At 35.7% G+C, this 20323-nt stretch overlaps 1 protein-coding gene across 2 annotated transcripts; it reads right to left on the bottom strand.

Moving 5' to 3' along the window:
• Nucleotides 1-681: 681 nt before the first annotated feature.
• LOC132137464 (noelin-like) lies at nt 682-17295 on the bottom strand. 2 transcript variants are annotated; one of them, XM_059547490.1, is made up of 6 exons: nt 16878-17295; nt 11849-11998; nt 11549-11704; nt 9279-9498; nt 4217-4323; nt 682-2448 (listed from the first exon to the last, which is right to left on the bottom strand). In XM_059547490.1, the coding sequence occupies exons 1-6, from the start codon at nt 16941-16943 to the stop codon at nt 1774-1776; spliced, it is 1374 nt and encodes a 457-aa protein (XP_059403473.1). In that variant the 5' UTR covers nt 16944-17295; the 3' UTR covers nt 682-1773. The 2 variants fall into 2 exon arrangements, with proteins under 2 accessions (XP_059403473.1, XP_059403466.1); XM_059547483.1 differs by lacking the exon at nt 16878-17295 and adding an exon at nt 14339-14724.
• Between the last annotated feature and the right edge of the window lie 3028 nt (nt 17296-20323).

Raw genomic sequence — 20323 nt, 5'->3', positions numbered from 1 at the left:
CTTTAAATGTCCAGTGTATCTCAAAGTGTGACACTAGAATATGTTTGTTGTGAAATTATTACATTATAGACAATTATAAAGAATGAAGATGACTCTTTCATCATCACTATATGAGAATGTAACAGAGGGGCTCAACTATGCGGTGGCTCCATGCAGCTGAGGAGTTGAGGGGAATTAGATTAGCTGATCTGATGGCTACCTTGAGATGAAAGAAGAAAGAAATGCCATTAAATCTAAGCACCTTTAGAGCTTGATGTCTTCCCTGAATAGCAGATTGCCAGTGTCACGGTGGCTTGAATTAAATGTGCATTTGCTGAGAGCAGACAGACCAGACAATTCAATTTGACACTGCCTGTAGAAAAGAGCTGAGGGCTAATGAGTTGCTCTGTCTTTAGTGCGTGTCCCACTGCTTCCGGATCAGCTTTCACTGAAACCAAACAGATGAGGTCATCACTTTCTGCCCCCGTTGCCATGGAAAAAGAATAGAGGCTGGTAATGATATCCACCTTTAGACTGGTCTTATGTTTTTCTTTAGACTATTTGACATTTCCCTTGGCTCCTGAAGCTGGAGTCGGGTCATTATCCACAGAAATCTTTTTCTATTTATTTAGATCTATATTTCTGAGACTCTAATTTGATATGCACATATGGCACATTATTTCATTTTCTCCAGGCAATAACTGTAAAATAAAAACTGACTTTATTGATATGAATCACATTGCAAGTACAACACGGATGCAAGCTTAACAGTTTTAGATGATGCCATCTATTTCTTCTAACAGCTGACACATGGATCTGTCTTGAAATACAGTCAAAGATTAATACCTTGTAAATAAATGTTTTCACATTGTCTTTTGACACTTTTTTTTGCTGACAAGTTATATCTATATATATGCTCTTGGTTTCTTTTTCTTACAATCCATCCTACTATTTAAGTCACTTTATGAACACAGATTTTAAAAACAACAAAAGATACAGCAAAAATGAAAGATGACAAGAACAATAGCAAACCCATCACGAATCTAATCTCTTTTTCACATATAAGGTTTATATAAATGTGAGAAAAATAATTCAAATGTAAAACGTAGTGCTAAAAATGTTCATGCAAATCTTTGCAAAAAATCTAACTACATACAGTCACAACAACACGCTGCCGTTATTTAAAAGAGTGCCTCCAACAGTCAGTGCCTTCAGTTCTTTACTTGATGTTAGTTAGTTTTGATTGCTCTCGATACAAAGGACATAACTGGGTAACGAAATGACATCTTTCTTACGTCACCCTTCTTTGCCCTCTACCATGTAAATAAATCATGTTCGTAAAGCTGCACATGTACTAAGAACACCATGAAAAATAATTTGATTAATTAGTGTTTTTGTTTTGCAGTTAAAATATCTAAATATACCTAAAAATCAACATAAATTTACTTGAAGCAAAACTGGGTTTGTTTTCAGATAATATACAGTATATACTGTATGTAATTTATGCTTAAAAACAAAACAAAAAAAACATCATTTTATGCAATTTGCTTCTCAAGTAAATTGATATTTTTTGCAGCGATATTTTTGCAGCGATAGTTCAAACATAGTCATCTAAGAAAAGCCTAAAAAAGAAAAAAAGACCTTTTGGCAGCTGTTCATTACATTGCAATTAACTATTACTTTTGATACATTTCAATGTCTTCTTTTATTGAACAATCATCAGGCATTACTCAATTTCTCGTTAATAAACTATACCAGTGCTACTGTGTATCTCAAATGGTGGAGAATGTCACTTTAGAGTTCCTCAGAGCGAATGACGTGGAACAAGGTGACGTTATACAGAACCTGGTGTCCATTGTTCCATGCGTAAAGAGCTCTGTCCCTAGGGTTATAATCCAACATGGAGATATGAGAATACTTATTCTGTAAGGGGATGTCGATATATTCGTAAGTAGAGGAGTTGGTATGGAAAGCATAGTAGACCTTTGTCCCTCCTGAGTATCCGTTGGTGACATAAAGCGTCCCACAGATCATGAAGGCCTCGCCTGCACTCCTCTTTGGGTGGTTGGTGGTGTAGCTTTTGATGACCTGCAGGGTAAGTGGGTTGATTTTGCTGATGACAATGTTCCCTGCATTTTGATTGGTGGCATAAATGGCCCAAAGCCCACCTTCGTCCACCATTAGGTCAATGTCGGAGTGACCACCCCAGGAATAGTGGTAACGGTTGTTGAAGCCGGCATAATCCAGCTGACCGGACTTGCTGATGGTAGCTGTCTTGAAGTCAAATTTGATGATGGTGTTGCTTTGGAACTTATTGAAGTAGATGGAGCCATTGTAGACCACCTGCCCTGTGCCTGACCAGGGGTGAGGAAGTCGATGTGAGGTGAAGTTGTCTGAATACATGAAGTCGACCATTGACTTGTATTCCCGGACAAAGCGGTTGTTGTGGTATCCATCCATGTACCACACCTGGTGGTGGAAAAATAAATGCACATCAGTGTTTATACGCTTTACATTGCAAACGAAAATGGGGCTGCACTTTATTTTACAGTACGTGCACTTACATAAGAAAATACCGGGAAATATAAGGTAACTACACGGGTTAAGATTATGGTAGCTTCACAAGAATTAAGGGTAGGTTCACAATTAGTACTTACTTATTATCTATGTAGTATGTACATGTGGAATGGGACAGTAAAAAAAAGTGATACTGAAAATGGTCTTTGTTTTGTTTTTTCAAAAATACATAGCCAAATGTTTTGGATCATTTTGGGGGCATACAGTCACAAAAAAGTGTTAAGAGTGATAAAACTGTCCTGATATCATGAAGAAGAAAAAAAAAGACTCAACAGAAGTATTAAATTCTCAAGGAACACATTATTAAGCAGTTTAGTATAATTTTTCATTATTATTTTGTAGAATAAAATAATTAAACTGCTTCACTGCTTACTAAAATTTGAAAAACATCTGTCCACCAAATAAAAGTGGTGTGACCAAAAAAAAAAAAAAAAAAAAAAGAAAAAGAAAAAAGAAACTTTACCGCATCAGGATCAATAAACCTCTTAATATATCAGAGTTTGACTTTTTTTAGTTAGGACAGTTTTGTTTGTAAAATGTCATGTGTTGTGACTCTCCAAAAATTTCATATTTATAAATTAATAATTCATGATATTGAAAAGTACCTTGAAAATACCTTCAAATATATTTACATTTATTTTTTTTTAAATAATGTTTACATGTATGCAAACATATATACATTAAAAGAAAAATATGTTTTCTATGTTACTTGATAGCTATACCACATTACATTCACCTGGCACATGTGATTTTTTTTTTCTTTTTCTGTATTGTGGGTGCTATTTTATGTCATTGATCCCTTCACAGTCAAGGTCAGCATGCAATCTGAATCTTTGGTACTGAGATCTGATTCTTAAAAAGCATGTTTTTAAACTGTCTGACCCTTTTAAGTGTATATTCACTGTTAAAATTAATACTAAGGCTATCAGGGCTTCACACAAGGGCAGCTCTCTGACCCTTCATCAATCATTTAAGGCTCAGACAGATCTGCAGGCCAGATGCCTTTCTGTTTCTGGGCTTTTCTACTGGATCGATCCATCTCAAAGGAGCTAAAAACTCCACTGCTTCACCTTCAGCCATCCTCTTTGAAGTTATTGCATTAATATATGATGGGATCATGGATTAGTTGTCAAGCAACTCACTTGCTACTGACATCTAACCAAGATGGATGTGTTAGATTTGTCCAAGAAATTGGAGAAAGATAAAGGCAGGGAACTAAAACAGCTGTACAAGATTTTGCTTTTTAGCACATAATACTTAAGTTTGTCTGAAAACAAAGATATGAAACCAACAGAAATATACCAGCATTTGTGTGCGGGAAATACTGGAGCAGGAATGAACAGACATCATTCAGCTCTTACTGGGAATGACTTTGCTGCCACGCTAATGAAATCTTGCAAGATTTACACCTATCATTTGCATCTTAATGTTTGCCAGTAATTTAATAAACCACACTCTTGGCATGTTTACGAGAAAATATACTGCAGGGACAAAAAGAGTGCTGATAAGACGAAGTCAAATACATTTTAGCAAGGAAGAAAAAACAAAACAAAAGCGGTTGTGATTAAAATAAGGGGTGTGAAGTGATTAAAGCTGTTTTTCTCTTACACAAACGATCCAGAGGAATTCAGTTAAGACAGTGAATATTTAATAAACTCACCCTCGTATCACCGTCAGGGGCAAGCGGATCAGTCATCCAGGATCCATATCTTGATCCAGATGTCTTTATGGTTATAGCATCACTTATTCCTGTCAGCTTCCCACAGGCTGATAACGGTAACAATAAAACAATGTTTTATTGTCACCATTTCCTCAAACTCATGTTCAACTTTCTTATTCCATAAGACATTAAAAGACATACTTTGAAGAATGTTCATGCTGCGCTCCATACAATGAAAGTGGATGGTGACCAGTGGCTGTCATGCACAATAAAATCAAACTAAAATTAGTCCGCTTGAGCCATATAACAAGTTTGTGGAGAAAAAAACTAAACTGAAAATAAGTTATTTACTGATGACCCTGTGTTGCACATTGATATGTATCACACCAGGTTTCGCGTTGATGATACCAAATGTCATTTGTTCTCATGTGTCTCATAATTGTTTGTGATGTCCCACATTTTAATATGCATGTTCAAATCACAAGATTTACTTGGAATAGTGCACGAGCCATATGGACTACTTTAATTCCAGTAGTCTGGTCATTATTCACTTTCATTGTGTAGAAAAGAGCAACATGAACATCCCATCTGACATCTCTAGGAAAATAATAATAATAGGTATTTATAATGGTGTGAGGGTTAGTAAAAGATGACAATTTTAATTTCTGGTGAATTCTTCCATTTTCTTTTAACATGCTGATCCTTTGCTTTCTTATTAGTGAGTGATATGCTGTTAAACTTTAATGTTTTGCACTGGTAAATGGGCATGTGGTGGATGGGGGAGGCGTTGGAGTTCCTGTCATGTTCTGGTGTGTGTTAGGCACTCAGGCAGAAGTTTGCAGGCATCGGTGAACCTCTCATACTCTCTGTTTTGACACAGTGTCAGACAGACACACTGGAGCATAACTTGTATAGTCGTCTGCAGTGTTGTAAGAGTCCTCATACACAAAGAAGTGTGTTCTTCTCTCATTTATACTGCGTTTTCTCTCTTATTCTGTCACTTTATGTATTTCGGAGAACTGATGCTCTTTCCCTTTCTTTCACTGTTTTTCTCTCTCTCTCTCTGGCTGTGCTGTTCTGGCAGTCCACTGGGGCAAAGCAACTGCTTTTAAACTAAATGTACATTTATAGATATTCCTCCGTTTCCCATGATACTTTTCCAATATTCTGTTCTTGGCGCTGAAATGCAATCATCATGCTGGTTTATGTAAAACCTCACAGGAGCCAGTTCTGGAGAAAGAACTGTTTTGTATTTCACTGACCTGACTAGCTGGTGTCATTACACTGCTCTCCAGAATACTTGATTCTGATTGGTCAATCTTGGAATTCTGCGGTCATCATGACGTGAAACTTTATATCTGACAGTTGTCCCTGGCAACCAGTCTCCATGCTGGTTTTGAGTCTCTCATTTCCCCTGTGTTCTCTTTCTTCTCACATCATGAAAAACGTAATATTTCATGTTCACGTACTTATTTGTTTGGTGAGTCAGCCAGTCATTGTCGCAAAATAAACCCTTTCAGGGTGATATAAGAACTTTCTGCTTTACATCTGAGTTTATTTTGTGATCATGACTGGCTGACTGCCCATTATCTCATATTTATTTTATATTGTAATTACAAATCACTGAAATATAGCTATTTTCTTTGAAACAGAAGCTTTGGAATAAAATTACTGCTATCAAATATTACTGATATACCCTACATTCAAGTGCAAAGCCCTTGAACAGACTGACCTCTTTATATGATTACTCGTAATCTGCTAATATTGACCTGTGCAATTCCAAAATCCCTTTGGGATTGAATGAGTTGCAATTTATTCACCCAATTCTCTGTTTCAGACATAGTTCTGTAGACAAAACTTACATTCAGAGATGTTTTATGGCACATAATATTCACAGTTACCAGCCTGATTATTGTCTCGGCACAGGTGGCCGGTCTTAACACCAGACCTGATGGCCAAATGTTAGCTAAATAGTCTGTTACAGGTGATAAATTGCAGTTCTGTTAGTGTATTTATGTGATAACGTGGTGAAGAACCTTTTCTAGGATCATAAAGCAGTCGTACAACTAAATATACAGCAGACTGAAGGCTAGGATCTATAATGCTTCTGACACTGACTGCTGATGCAATTATGTTGAAATATACAGCAAGTAACACTGAGTTCACAGCCATACATCGCTAATGTGTGATTACTGTTGCATAGATAACACGTTTATATAATTTTCTCTTATTTGCATAATGTCATGGCATTAAATGTTGCCAATTCATCCCATCTTTTCTTTTGCGAAATCTACTGTGCTATGTGTAATGTTAGAGAAGCTAAGCAGAAACCTAATACTCACCTTAATGTATGGATAACTCTTTGCTTTGACTCTTTGTGAATTAATCTTTTACAATATAACATATGCACCTTTCCAAGAAAATAAATGGAATTGTAAATGGTTGTTGACTTTTTAAATTAATATTTTAGATTAAATTTTAAATGAATGTATGTAAATATAACACACTATCGTTCAAAAGTTTGGGGTCAAAAATATCTATGTATCTTTTCTTTTTTTGATAGATATTTCAGCAAGGAAGCATTAAATTGCTCAAAAGTGACAGTGAAGAATTGTTTTTTTTTTTTTTTAATTCTAATAAATGCTGTATTTTGAACTTTCAAAAAATCTCAGAAATGTATCACGGTTTTCACAAAAACTATTTACAACATTGATAATTAATGTTACTTGAGCATTCGGCATATTAAAAGCCTTTTAATGTGAAACTGAAAATAGGAGTAATTTGCTGCAAAAAAAATTAGGTTTGCCATCACAGGAACAAATTATTTTTAGGATAAATAGTTTAAAAATATATATTTAGAAAGAAAACAATATTTCACAGTATGACTGTTTTACAGTATAATAATTACAATACTGGACAAAAATTGTGGCACATCATGGGATACTGTTGAAACTGCTTCAAATTTTATGGACAACAATCACAAAATAATTGGCTAAGGCTTCTCTCAAAACTCTATTAACTATGAATGTAATATTAACTATGAATGTAGTTCACGTTATTTATACCGGTGAACAAATTATCAGTGTTTTTTCCCATCCAGTGATTTAATTCTCTTACGAAATGCAGCATCAGAAATTCATACAGCCAGGAGATTACTGTACTGAAAGCAGTAATCTTTCAATAGAATCCCATGATCATATTTAGATGGCTCTCTTTATCACTGCATGCAGCTTTTGGCTCAGTAGAAAACTTAAAACTGCAGCTCTTTTTTGGTATTTATTGTTAAGCATCAAAATCCAGCATGGTGTCCTCCTTTAATCAGTCAAAGTGAGGTTGCATTTGCATTATGCATGAATAGTACTAAATCTGTTATTCGTCTGAATCTAAAACAAACAGAAAGAGCAAGTCTCTATTGTTACCAGAGCCTCTGACCTATATTCCAGTGTATGAATGGTTATTAAAATTTCTGTAAAAATGCGCATTTTGCTTTTGGATAAAACTGTATGATGTTCATTCAACTGAGGATTTGTTTATAAATGTGTCCTGTCACACTGAATTTTGATAATGTTATTTAATTAACCTGTAAAGTCGCTATGAATTCATGCCATGGCTCAGCTGGACCCAAAGGCATTTGTTAGATGAGAGAACAGCACAGCAGCTTCTCATTAGTCACGTCTGTGTCTAACATCCATATGATATCCATTCCTCACTTCAGAATAAGGCAACATCTGAATGTGCTGCTGCTATGTGGATCAGATTAGCTATGCTGAGATACAGCATTTCAAAAAGGGAAAATGACAGGGATAAAGGAAGACCGGTGTTTACGTTGTGTTGTTTAAATTCAGCATGCTAATACCTCCAAGCAGCACATTAAATTACAGTGTTTTGTATTTTGCTCAGTCATCATTCAGAGAGTCAGGACTAATGTGTTTAATGAGAAGCATCCTTGAATTTGCAATTTCAATAAATATAGAGGCTACACCATGTTAGCTATTTCAAATATGCCATGAACACGCTATTTATTTATTTATTTACTTTTTAAATGAACATTTGCTGAAAATTGGCCCTCCAAGATGTAGATGAGATTGTTTCTTCATCAGAACAGATTTGGAAAAATGTAGCAATATTTCATTTGCTCATGGATCCTCTGCAGTGAATGGCTGCCATCAGAGTGAGTCCAAACAAATGATAAAAACATCACAATAATCCAAACAACTCCAGTCCATTAATAAATGTCTTGTGAAGTGAAAAGCTGTGTTTTTAATAACAAATTCAATATTAAGAAAATTTTAATTTCAAACAGTAGTTTTGGCAAAAAATAAATCCTTTATCCATATTGTCTTTTCCAGTAAAAATAAAAATAATTGTCTCAATTGAATCAAGAAAAAAATATACACAGATAAAATACCGTTTGAAGGGAAAACAGTTCTAAACAAATATGTTGGAGGATTTTGATGCCAGAGGACAACAGGACAGGCCTGTTCACTGAGGGAAACATTATTATAGATTATGGACTCTTTAAAAAAACGTTAATGATGAATTTGTTTATAAAAAAATAGCTTTTCACTACACAAGATGTTGACTTTGTGTGGATTACTTGCGGATTATTGTGATGTTTTTGTTAGCTGTTTGGACTCTCATTCTGACGGCACCCATTCACTGCGGAGGATCCACTGGTGAGCAAGTGATGTAATGCTGAATTTCTCCAAATCTGTTTTGATGAAGAAAGACTCCCATCTACACCATGGATGAGTAAATTTTCACCATTTCTGGTGAACTACTCTTTTAACAATAAAACAAGTAAAGTGTGCCTTTATTTGTGCAGTTTTTAATTTCCTAATATAACTGCATAAAAGCAACACCAATATATTTTTATAGTGTCTTTTTCTGGCCTATTTTTGTTTTTCAAAAAATATGAACTAGTAAAAAATGATATTTTCTTGCATACTAAAGCATACAAAAAAATAATAATAATAAAATTTCTTGTGCACTGTTATATATAATATTTTGAAATGAAATATACTGTAACATTTGTTTGTGTTTGTGCTCAAACTCATCCTACCTAATTTTTGCATGCATGCACGAAGCCTCTCCTCAAGATTAGACACCCTGTTGTGAAGCTCCTCGTAGTCAAAGGCCCCGATCTCCTCCTGCAGTTCACTTAGCACTGATGTCAGATTCTTGACCTCCTCTTTAAACTGCATTACCAATTTTGCATCGGCCTTGTATTCCTCCAACACAGGTATCATTGGCCTAAGTTCCTCCATTTTCGCTTTTATGGCCTGAAAGGTTAAAATAGGCTTGGTTCAGTAGGCATGCGTGCAACGATTTCGTCCAAACACCTGTCTTGCCCTACACTTGCCCTCTCTGCCTTCTCTACCATAATTTCTGAGTGTGCCAGCAAATAGATGTAGAGTTCAATGTGGTATAAAACAAGTTCTCAGTACACCAGCAAAAATGTGAAAAAACTCTTTATTTTTCAACGTTTAAAATGCAAGGTGTCGAGGGTTACATGCTTCACATACAACAATAGTTTCCCTTGTTTCAAAATATCCAAATGTCCATTAACAAATCTGAATTATAAACATGGAGATATCATAACATGAGAAAATCTACTCATGGAAGGCTGCAATAGTGGCATGCACAAAAAGAATGCAAACAGAATTCAAAGGTGCTTTGTATTTAAAATAAACTGAATGATGCGATCAGTTGACCAGTTGATTATAATGGCATTGAACTTGTTCTTCAGTCTCTGCAGCTTTGATTTAATTCATAAAGTTAGCCCTGTAAGCAAGAAAATGAAATTTGGTTGAATAACTAACTCGCTAGCCTTTCTAATACATACATTTTTACAGATCCAGCTGTTTGTACAGACGTAATACAGCGTTTTATTTAAAAAATAATTTGATATGTTGAACTAACACACAAACACATGCTTGAAATTATATGCACAAGTGATGGATTCTGCCATATGTTTAAAACACATAAATCAGGACATAGATGAAGAAAGAACTTCATATTAATAGCAAGTTATTAAAATATACATACACTACCGTTCAAAAGCCTGGGGCCAGTAAATATATATATATATATATATATATATATATATATATATATATATATATATATATATATATACTGTATATGTATATATATATATATTTTGCATATATATATTTTAAAGAATTAACTTATGTACGAAGCACTGCAAATGACATGCAGAAGAAAAAAAACATAAGAGTTAAGAATTAAAAATAATTTCCCTTGTTTTATTACACCATTTTGTTATTTTACACAAACTGAGGCCACAATGAAAAAATTAGTTCCCAAAACTTAATTTGTATCCAAATTTTAGTAAATCATAGCTGTGTTGTACTAATTTGTTCCCTCATTTTGATATAATTAAAAGACAAAGTTGTGGGAACAAATTATAAATATTGTTACAATTTAAAATTACTAAAGTTACTCCAGTCTTTAGTGTCACTTGAGAAATCATTCTAATATGAAATTTGGTGCTCAAGAAACATTTATTTTTATTATCAATGCTGAAAACAGTGGCTGCTTAATATTTTTGTGTAAACTGTTAGACATTTTTTCAGGATTCTTTAATTAATATAAAGTTCTACAGAGCACAGCAAATAACATGCAAGAAAAAAATAAATCGTGCACACAATTTACTAGTTTTTTCCCTATATGTACTAAAATGTGTGCACGATTTACTATTTCGCTCCCTCGATTTATAAATTGTGTGAACAATTTACTAATTTGTTATCTCGATTTCTAAATTCTGTGCACAATTTAGGGAATGAAATAGTAAATCGTGCACATGAGTTAGCCTACTATTTTTTCGTGCATGCCATGTGCGGGGCTCCGTAAAGTTCAAAAGACAACATTTATTGAAATATAAATCTTTTGTGAAATTATAAATGTCCTTACTGTCAATTTAATAGTTTAATAAAACTAGAAATAATTTTAATAATAATACAAATTCCTGAACGTAACATTCAGTTTGACTAGAACAAAAAATGCTCAATACATTATTTTGTTTGACTTTGAAGGGTTAGATGATGCCAAATGAACTAAAAGACCATGCTAGACTGATCTATGAAATCTATGCTGTTTTGGGAGCTCGATACACACACTACAAATTGCAACGTGCAACCAAATCACTGCGCCTCCATTTAGAAAAATAGAAATGGCCTCATTAGCATGCAGATGCAATTGATCTCAGACAGCTAACAATAGTTAAGATGGAAAAGATGCTATATCGCCAAAATGAATGGAATGACAATAGAATAACTGATCTGGATGAGCTCATGTATTTGTACGCACCTTGTATTGCTTGGCGATATTCTGCTTGTGGCTTTCCTCCACCTGTTTGAACTTGGATTCCAGGCCTCTCAACTGCACTTCCATTCTTTGCACATACTGCAGGTCTTTCTGGGTCCTCTGGTCAAGATTCTGGATGGACTGAGTCATGTTCTGAACCTGAGAGATGCAAAGAGAACATAAGAGAAGAATCATAAGTTATGTGTTGACTGGCAGTCTTGCTGAAAGATTTATGTAATGCATTCAGCGAGCTGTGCATTCTGTCAGTAGGTCTTTGTGTGTGGGTTATTTTTTAAAGGTTACTTTTTCCAGGAGCTGTCTCAGTTGTTTGGTCCTGGCATCCCGTGAACACATGGTCTGTTGAGGAGCCACAACAGTGCACACACACCTGCCCTCACTGTCTTGAGCTGAGCTGTACACCTGCCATGAATCCTCTGGGTTAGCAGGCAGCACCTGGGCAAGGGGCAAAACAAAGAGGAAAAAAGGTCAGTGACTGATCAGGATGTGCTTTTTAGGAAGCTTTGTAATAGTTTTCTTCTTTCTCCCACTGCAGTCTTTGAGAGGGTTGATTACCTGAACTCTACACAAGGGTCTTGTACGTGGGCATTTGGTTGTTTGTGGTTTATGAAATTTTGTTTTTATGAATTCTGTGAAGTAAATATGTCCCCAAGGTAACATTATTTAGTTGGCTCATATCTGGTTTAGTAATCATAAGGATATCTTTTGAAAATCTAGAAAGCATGAGTTTCAGAATTAAATGAAAACGATAGACAAATTAGTAATGTTTCACACTGTATACAACTGTATTTTTTATTATTTTAAAGTAAGGTACAGAAATTACTCTCAGTCTAACTTAATTTCCCTTGTTCACACTTTGTTTCTCCTTGTCCATCAGCTGCAGAGCAGTGTATATTGGTGGTCAATATACTGACAAAACAGTTTTATTTTATTTTATTTTATTTTTCTTGGATTTTCACAGCTGGTGGTTTGATGTGAAATGGTTTTATCTCGAAGGGGATTTTATGACCCAGTGGCTTTACATAAAAGAGCCATCTGGAAGCGTGAGTGTTTTTGTATGTCTTGTCCTAATCCCGAGTAATATAATGAATAATCCATAACCAGAGCAGGCCGAAAGCACTTTTTATTAAATCGAAGGAACATCTTCGCAAATTGTTTGAGGACAGAGTTTATCATAATACCAAAATAGTGAACACATATACAGTATTATATAAGAAAACAAATACATAAATAAAGAGAGAAATAATGATATCTTTCTCTTGTTCACAAACAAGTGATTTAATAAGTGACTTCAACACAGGATTTATAAGATAGCAGATGACTAAAAAAATTACTCAAGACTATAAACAGACTTGTCTGTATAGTGCGGGACCGGTCTTACCTAATGGTTAGAGTCGGACTTGTGACCCAAAGATCATGGGTTCGAGTCTCAGTACTGGCAGGGATTGTAGGTGTGGGGAGTGAATGACTAGTGTTCTTGTCCTCCCTCAATACCACAAATGAGGTGAGACCCTTGAGCAAGCCACCAAACCCCCAACTGCTCCGTGTGTGTGTTCACTATACTCACTGCTGTGTGTGTGCACTTGGATGAGTTAAATGCAAAGCACAAATTTTGAGTATGGGACACCATACTTGGCTACACGTCACGTTCTAAGTCAGTAATCCCCCCGCTGAGACACATTTATACCTGATCGCACTGTTTGAACCAGAGAAGACAAAGGTTTTGTCCATTGGAAAGGAAAGATCAAATTAATCACACCACTGCCACTGTTAGGTCAACTTTAACCAGCTGGTTCCTACCCCCTCGTTCCCTAAACGAATGCCTTCTGATAAAAACAAGATCTCTTAAACAAGAAACACTTAACTAATGATAATGCATTTTGGCTTTCTTTTGCAAAAGTTGTCAAAAACATAAAAAAAAAATGTTCAATGTCAATGTTTGCCACCTTTTGTGTTGCGACACTACATGAATCATGCAGTGACATAAACAGGAATAGGTTCCACTTAATAGAGATCCTTTCTTGTTTCTTTTCCATTGTTTATATTTTAATTATTATTATTATTTTTTTTTTTGTGGCTACAGCACAGCAACAGTTCCATCATTACACAATACCAAAATCTAAATTAACATCAAAGACAGGCAAACACATAAATAGTTTCATTGCATCTGATACAACTGCAATATCATAGGATATTAATAATTATATCATATTTATATATTATAATATTTATATGGTACTCCAAGGTAGCCTACATTAGAAGATATTGGACCATGGTGAACGTGATTTCACCAAGTACAACATGTTTCTGGATCAACATTCCAATCAACCAATCAGAATTGAGGGACATGTTTTCAAGAAATGCACGTTTTCAGCTTACAATCAGGGTTAGAAGCTTCTACACCCTTGTTAATCAGTATCAGTATCAGTAATTGTGTCATTTCTCTCTGATTTTAGGAATTAATTATGGGTAGGGTTAAGTTTAGGGGTAGGGATTGGGTTAGATCTATATTTTTGGACAGTAACGTTGATCCAGGATCAACAAAAAGATGTTGATCCAGGAACAAACGACCAAAAACCATTGTATTGACAGGGTACAATGAAAAAACATACAGGCGCTATATATCGAATGTTTTTAGAGTACTGTATGAACAACATTATTATTATTTGTTTTTTCCTTTTCTAATTTACATGATTTCAATTGTATAATTTATAACGTATAAATAATATAAATGTTTTTCGCAGCTCATGAAAATGAATAAAGAGGAAAACTCACGCCAGTGCTCCGGTCCGGCACACCCGGAGGTGCCACGCTTAATTTGGTGCTATTCAGACCTACTAGTGAGGGCAACGTTTGCGACATCCAGTTGGTGATCATGGCCATCGTGCTGAGCACTACTCCAATTTTCAGCAAAGGCACCGACATCTCTGCTCTTCTCTTTCCCAGTGACCTTCATTATACAGATTCCAGTGGAGAACTGTGCTGGAAACCTGCGCTGCTGACAGAGGTGATGTGCTTCTGTAAAGCACCCAGTGTAAATGAATTCATCTCGGGTATTTCTACTCGCGCATCCTATTCTGAACTTTACAATTACTCGAGCTCTCTCGGTTTATGATAAGCGTGCTGTTCTGTCTTCTCTCTTCACGCGAATAATGACGGCAGCTCAGCAGAGCATCACATCTCATTGGTTCCGCGGCCGCCCACCCGCTATACTGGTGAAATATGCATAAATATCACAAACCTCATTGAGGCACTTGACGCACGAATATACAAAATCACTGAACGCGCTCAAAGTTTTTTTTTTTTCGCGCTCTCACAATAGGCTACCTACACTGACAGCAATAGTTAAAAACGTGTATTAAGAGACAAAACAGTGTAGCCTACTCTGCTCTCAATAACTGCGATGTTGTAACTCATGGACTTGTAATAATAATAAAAACAAACAAATCCAAACGTGACCGTACGTACAAAAGCTGGAGGCTACATTGTGTTACGCGAGACGAGGCTATTGGTTATTGTAAAGTGGACCCCCTTTAATAATTCGCGCGCTGTGTAATATTTTGGCTCATTGGTGTAATTCTGCAGCCATCAGGCTCTCTCCTCCACATGCAGTACATAGTAACCATATTATTTATGCTCTCTAAAGTAACTATGATTGTTAATGCTCTCTGAGCATTTCATTAAACTCTGAAATATCGACATATGTTAGATTAAAAACATAACTCAGTTATGCACAGTCTAAAAGAGAGTGCTTTATGAGTGCTATTTATGTCAGTCAAGTCAGTTCCGACCGGGAGAGTTTTGATAGGATAGACCATTAACAGTTATCTCTCAACAGCATGCCATTGTATTGTTTATCCAACAGAGGGCAGTACAGGTTACCTTCTCAGTTTTTTTTTGGGACAAAAGTTCCAATCAAACCCCAACGCCCCCTTCCCAACCATGCTATATATAAACATATTTATCAAATATCTTAGATTTATGGTGTTTGTACACCATAGACGTTCTTAATGAACTACTGACATATTAGCACTCACAGACAGAATCAAGATTTAATCAACATTCTTGTACTCTTCTTCTTTTTTTAATTTATTTTTTGGCTAGCAACGCTTTTTTTCACCGCACTAACACATAAATATCCTGGAAATATCAATGATTTACACATGAAAAGTTTTCTTCCTGTGCAGGCCAAACATATTTATGAAAATTTTGAGCAATTTTATAAAACTGAATGTGAATTATAGCACGCTATAATATGTGCATCTAATGCAATACCTGGATTTTTATTAAATTAGACTGGATCTGTTTTTTTTTTTTTTCCTTCTGTGATTCATATTTTGGGATTTGCTATTTGAGATAGCAAATCATGGCACAGGGCACTTAGTTTAAGATGACTGATTTAGTTAAATGAATTATCTATTACTAATGGAATTACTATCCATTAAAATACATTTTTACTTTTTTTATTAATAGCTACTTGTATAGTATTAAGGTAAAATAAAATGCCCTGTGAAAGACAAAAACAAATAAATGTAATCAAACCTTAATTGTTTCAGGCACAAAACAATCCATGGAGAATACAGTAAAGAGGTGAAATTAATTAAGTTTGCAATATTCATTTTCTGTTCATTAAGACTAATGACCTTGTCCCTTCAGTAAAGCTGAAATGTTACCATTTGATTAGCTCACCAACAGAGATTTCATGTCAAGGTGTACAGAAACAACTAGTTACTGAAGAGCAAGCATCAGTGTGGAGTGTGGAAAAAGCAATTTGCTTGCTATTTTTGTCTTCAAAGTGAGATTATAGTGTCATAGACAATCACAGTGTGGGGATAATGAACATACACTGCACAAGCCCTTGAGTGTTTTTACTTGAATAGGGATAACATTACAAATGATAAAATGATACTGATGATCACTTTCTCTCTCTCTCTCTCTCTCTCTCTCTCTCTCTCTCACACACACACACACACACACACACACACAATAACAGAGACTTCAATGCTACCAAGATGCATTTATCTCACTAAAACTGCCAATTATTAGCTACTCTGTGAACACGTTCATAATCACCAGCAATAAACCTACATAAAAGTTACTATTAAAAACTCTAGCCATGTGGCATGAAAGCTATAGAACAGAGAATCCCCGATGTGATTTTCTTCTAAATGAGGTTTAATCACATTAGTCTATCCCGATCTCTGCTGCACAATAGATTAATCTGCTCTTATGATAATACACGAAACGGCTTATTCTGAGCGTATCTGCCTAATTAGTCCGAGATACGCGCTGAAAATGGCGTTTATAAACCTACTTGGGTGAGTTCAGTGCCCATCAGTACCAGAAGGGTGAGACTCAGGAGCTTGCTCGCGGGCTGCATCTTCTGCCGCCGATGCACCTGATCCGAGGATATCACATGCAGAGCTGTTTTCTGTGCGGCTGTCCGGCTCTCTGTTAGATGCTCCTCTTCAACGTACGTATATGTTTTTATTCAGCGCCAAGATAATGGAAAAATGTGATTGGAATGGTTTGCAGAGTCGCCTCTTTGCATATTTATCTCATCTCAGCTTCTCGACGCCTCCTCGTCCTGTTTCTTCCTGGACCGGCGATCCGATCGCGAATGTAGGGATGAGCACGAAAGGGGCGAAAATATTACTTCATGACTAGACAAACTTGGCTGGTTAATACGAGCGAGTAGGTGTGGGCAGGAAATTTGAGAAGCGGGGCCAAGCAGTGGTGCTGAACCGGATGTGACACGAACTGGCGTGGGAAATTCAAAAACCAGAGGCACCTGAGCAGCGCGAGCAGCGTGAGAGGAGAGCGCGCTCATAATCTGCGATCACTGCGCGCGCGTGAAAGCGCAGTTTTCAGCACAAGTGCCAGGACTTTTAACTAATAAAAGGAGTGGTACCGCCACTAATAATAATAATAATACGAGTAAAAAAAAAACATATTGTGGGGACATCCCATAGGCGTAATGGTTTTTATACTGTACAAACTGTATATTCTATGGCCCTACACCAACCCTACACCTAACCCTAACCCTCACAGGAAACTTTGTGCATTTTTACTTTCTCAAAAAACTCATTCTGTATGGCATTTTGAAAAATAGGGACAAGGGTTATATCCTCATAAGCCACCCTCTCCTTGTAATACCTGTGTCATACCCATGTCATTATACATATAGTTGTGTCCTGATATGTAACAAAAACATGCACACTCACACACATAAAATTACATTTATAAATACATTTATAATATGAACACAAAAAATATAGAAATGTTATTTTTAGCCTAAACCAACCTGTACCAAACAAATTCCGGATTTGACATCATCATTTAATCAATACAAACAACCTTTAAGGGATACTCCACCCCAAATGAAAATTTTGTCATTAATCATTTACCCTGATGTTGTTCGAAACCTGTAAAAGCCTCATTCATCTATGGAACACAATTTAAGATATTTTGGATGAAAACCGGGAGGCTTGTGACTGTCCCATAGACTGCCAAGTAAATTACGCTGTCAAAGTTCAGAAAAATATGAAAAGCATCGTCAGCTTTGATTTAAAAAGAAAAAAAAGTGTATCCTTGTGGAGCGGCTGACACAGAACATCATAAGCTAAGCTGCCTGCATTCAGCTCATAATCTCTAAAATGGCACTACGGTGATGCGGAGAGACACAGTCATTGTTTAAAGATGACTTTTTACATTTACATATGTAAATAATAAGTAAATAAATTAACAGGATAATTTAAGAGTCTTTTTTCATGCCACTGGTCCCCTGATGAGTGAGAGCAGATACATCTATATGATATAAAACAGTTGCATTTTAAGCCTGACCTATAATGCATATAGTATTATCATATACATTTAAACTTTTTAACTTCAACTAAAGCTAAAGTAAACTTAAGTAAAATGACTTTATCAAACAATAATTAGCAGAACCCCTGTGCTGCATTATGCCCATTCCCAATTCTACCCCTTAGCCCTTCCCCTTTCCCTCTCTGACCTCGATTCTCTTTTGGTTGGAGGGGAAGGGGTAAGGGGAAGGGCCAGATAGCCCTTCAAACAAAGATTTTTCGGGACCACACTTCAAACGAAGGGGTATGAATTATCTCGGCAACATGGCTGCTACAGCGAACAAAAAGACACATAAATGTAAGCTTTTTTGGCATAAATAAAGATTTTAACAAAGTAATCATTTGCTTTATGTTAGATTGTGATCAATTGTGAGTTCATATTAACGGTCATGTTACTCAAAGAAATGTTTGCCAAAAATCGCTAATATTTGCTAACATCATATCATTACAGACTGCATGATAGTGCCACGGCATATGTCTGATCAGGGCGATAACTGCCGTTGACATTGAGGGGGGATAATCCCCCCAATAATTAGAAATCGCTAAACCATTTTCTCAAATATTGCCTATTTGAGAGAGAGAGAGAGAGAGAAATGGAAGTTGCTTGTATTCGTGTCTGTGCGTTTATCTTTTTGGAGTGAGTTTACTTAAAAACAGAGTTTGTATCCTCTCGTCGCTGGAAAATAGCGATTCAGTATTTAAACTGTATGACAAGTGGGGAAGGGGTATAAAATAGAATTGGGATTGGGCCTAAACTCATTAGGGATCACAGACTCATTTATGAATATTATTTTTGGAGTTAAAGATGCAAAAACAAACAAAAATCAAGCAAACAGACAAGACTACCACCAAGACCAGTGGTCTTCAACCAGGGACTAGAGCCCACTAAATTATTATTTTAAAAAAAAAATGATTTTAAGATGGTTTAAAATTCACCATCTTCACCATCTTACTCTCAAAAAAAAGTTTTATTTTTTTTATTTGAAGAACCATGGTTTCCACCAACATACCATAATAATAATATATGAAAAAAAAATGTATATACATTTTATGAATATATATTTTTAAAATTATATCAAGTTCTAAAATATTTAATTGTGTAAAATTGTAAAAATGTTTACTAAAATTGTAAAAAAAAATAAAATAAAACAATTAATAAATAATTTAAAACAAATCCTTAACATTAATCTTTAATCTCTGGGCAGTTGAATATTGTTGTGCCTTGGAGTCAAAAAGTTTGAGAACCACTGGACTAGACATATGGATAGATGTGGAAATCCAGGGTTATATAGTATTGATGTTAGCCTTCTAGTGTACCTCAGCGCAGAAATAAACACTCCAGCCTGGAGATTTCTTTTATCATGCCACACATGTTGAAAGACATTTATTTATTTATTAACATATCTTTATTGCGAGGATTAACCCCTTGAGATGAAACGTCTCGTTTTCGAGGGGTCCTCCAGTACATCAAAGCAAATCAGCAGAGCAAATATCACGGTCAAAAACAGCACAACAAAACACAACAACACACTCATTCCAGCTCACAATGCTCAACCCCACCCCACCCAGCACGAACCCCACAAGTGACATGACAAAAAACAACCACATGACTAGCATTGCACAAGATCAAAGACTAAGAGGAACACAAACAAGAACATTGATGATGATATTAACAATAATAATAAATAAATAAAAATAAGGACATAAAAATGAGAGATAGTAAACACATGACCAATGAATTCAAGTCCAAGGTCAAACAAACAAAACTAGAAACAAAGAAATTGTTCCGAAGATGTTCCCCGAGGGCCCTTCGAAACTCTGTAAGTGAAGTTAAAGAACGGATAGAAAATGGAAGATTATTCCAATCATATGGAGCCTTAAAACAAAATGCATATTT

This window comes from Carassius carassius, chromosome 4 (assembly GCF_963082965.1).
Source record: "Carassius carassius chromosome 4, fCarCar2.1, whole genome shotgun sequence".
Lineage (NCBI taxonomy): Eukaryota > Metazoa > Chordata > Actinopteri > Cypriniformes > Cyprinidae > Carassius > Carassius carassius.
The sequence above is the reverse complement of the archived record's forward strand: the minus strand, read 5'-3'. Positions and strand labels throughout refer to the sequence as shown.

Bases quoted from the DNA above. Each gene is read 5' to 3' on its own strand.
- LOC132137464 (XM_059547483.1), bottom strand. From the start codon at position 14,488: ATGTCGGTGCCTTTGCTGAAAATTGGAGTAGTGCTCAGCACGATGGCC. The intron at 11,705-11,848 runs GTAACCTTTAAA...TGCATCTCTCAG, and splicing joins TGAGACAGCTCCTGGAAAAA to GTTCAGAACATGACTCAGTC. The intron at 2,449-4,216 runs GTGAGTTTATTA...TTCCACCACCAG, and splicing joins CCCCTGACGGTGATACGAGG to GTGTGGTACATGGATGGATA.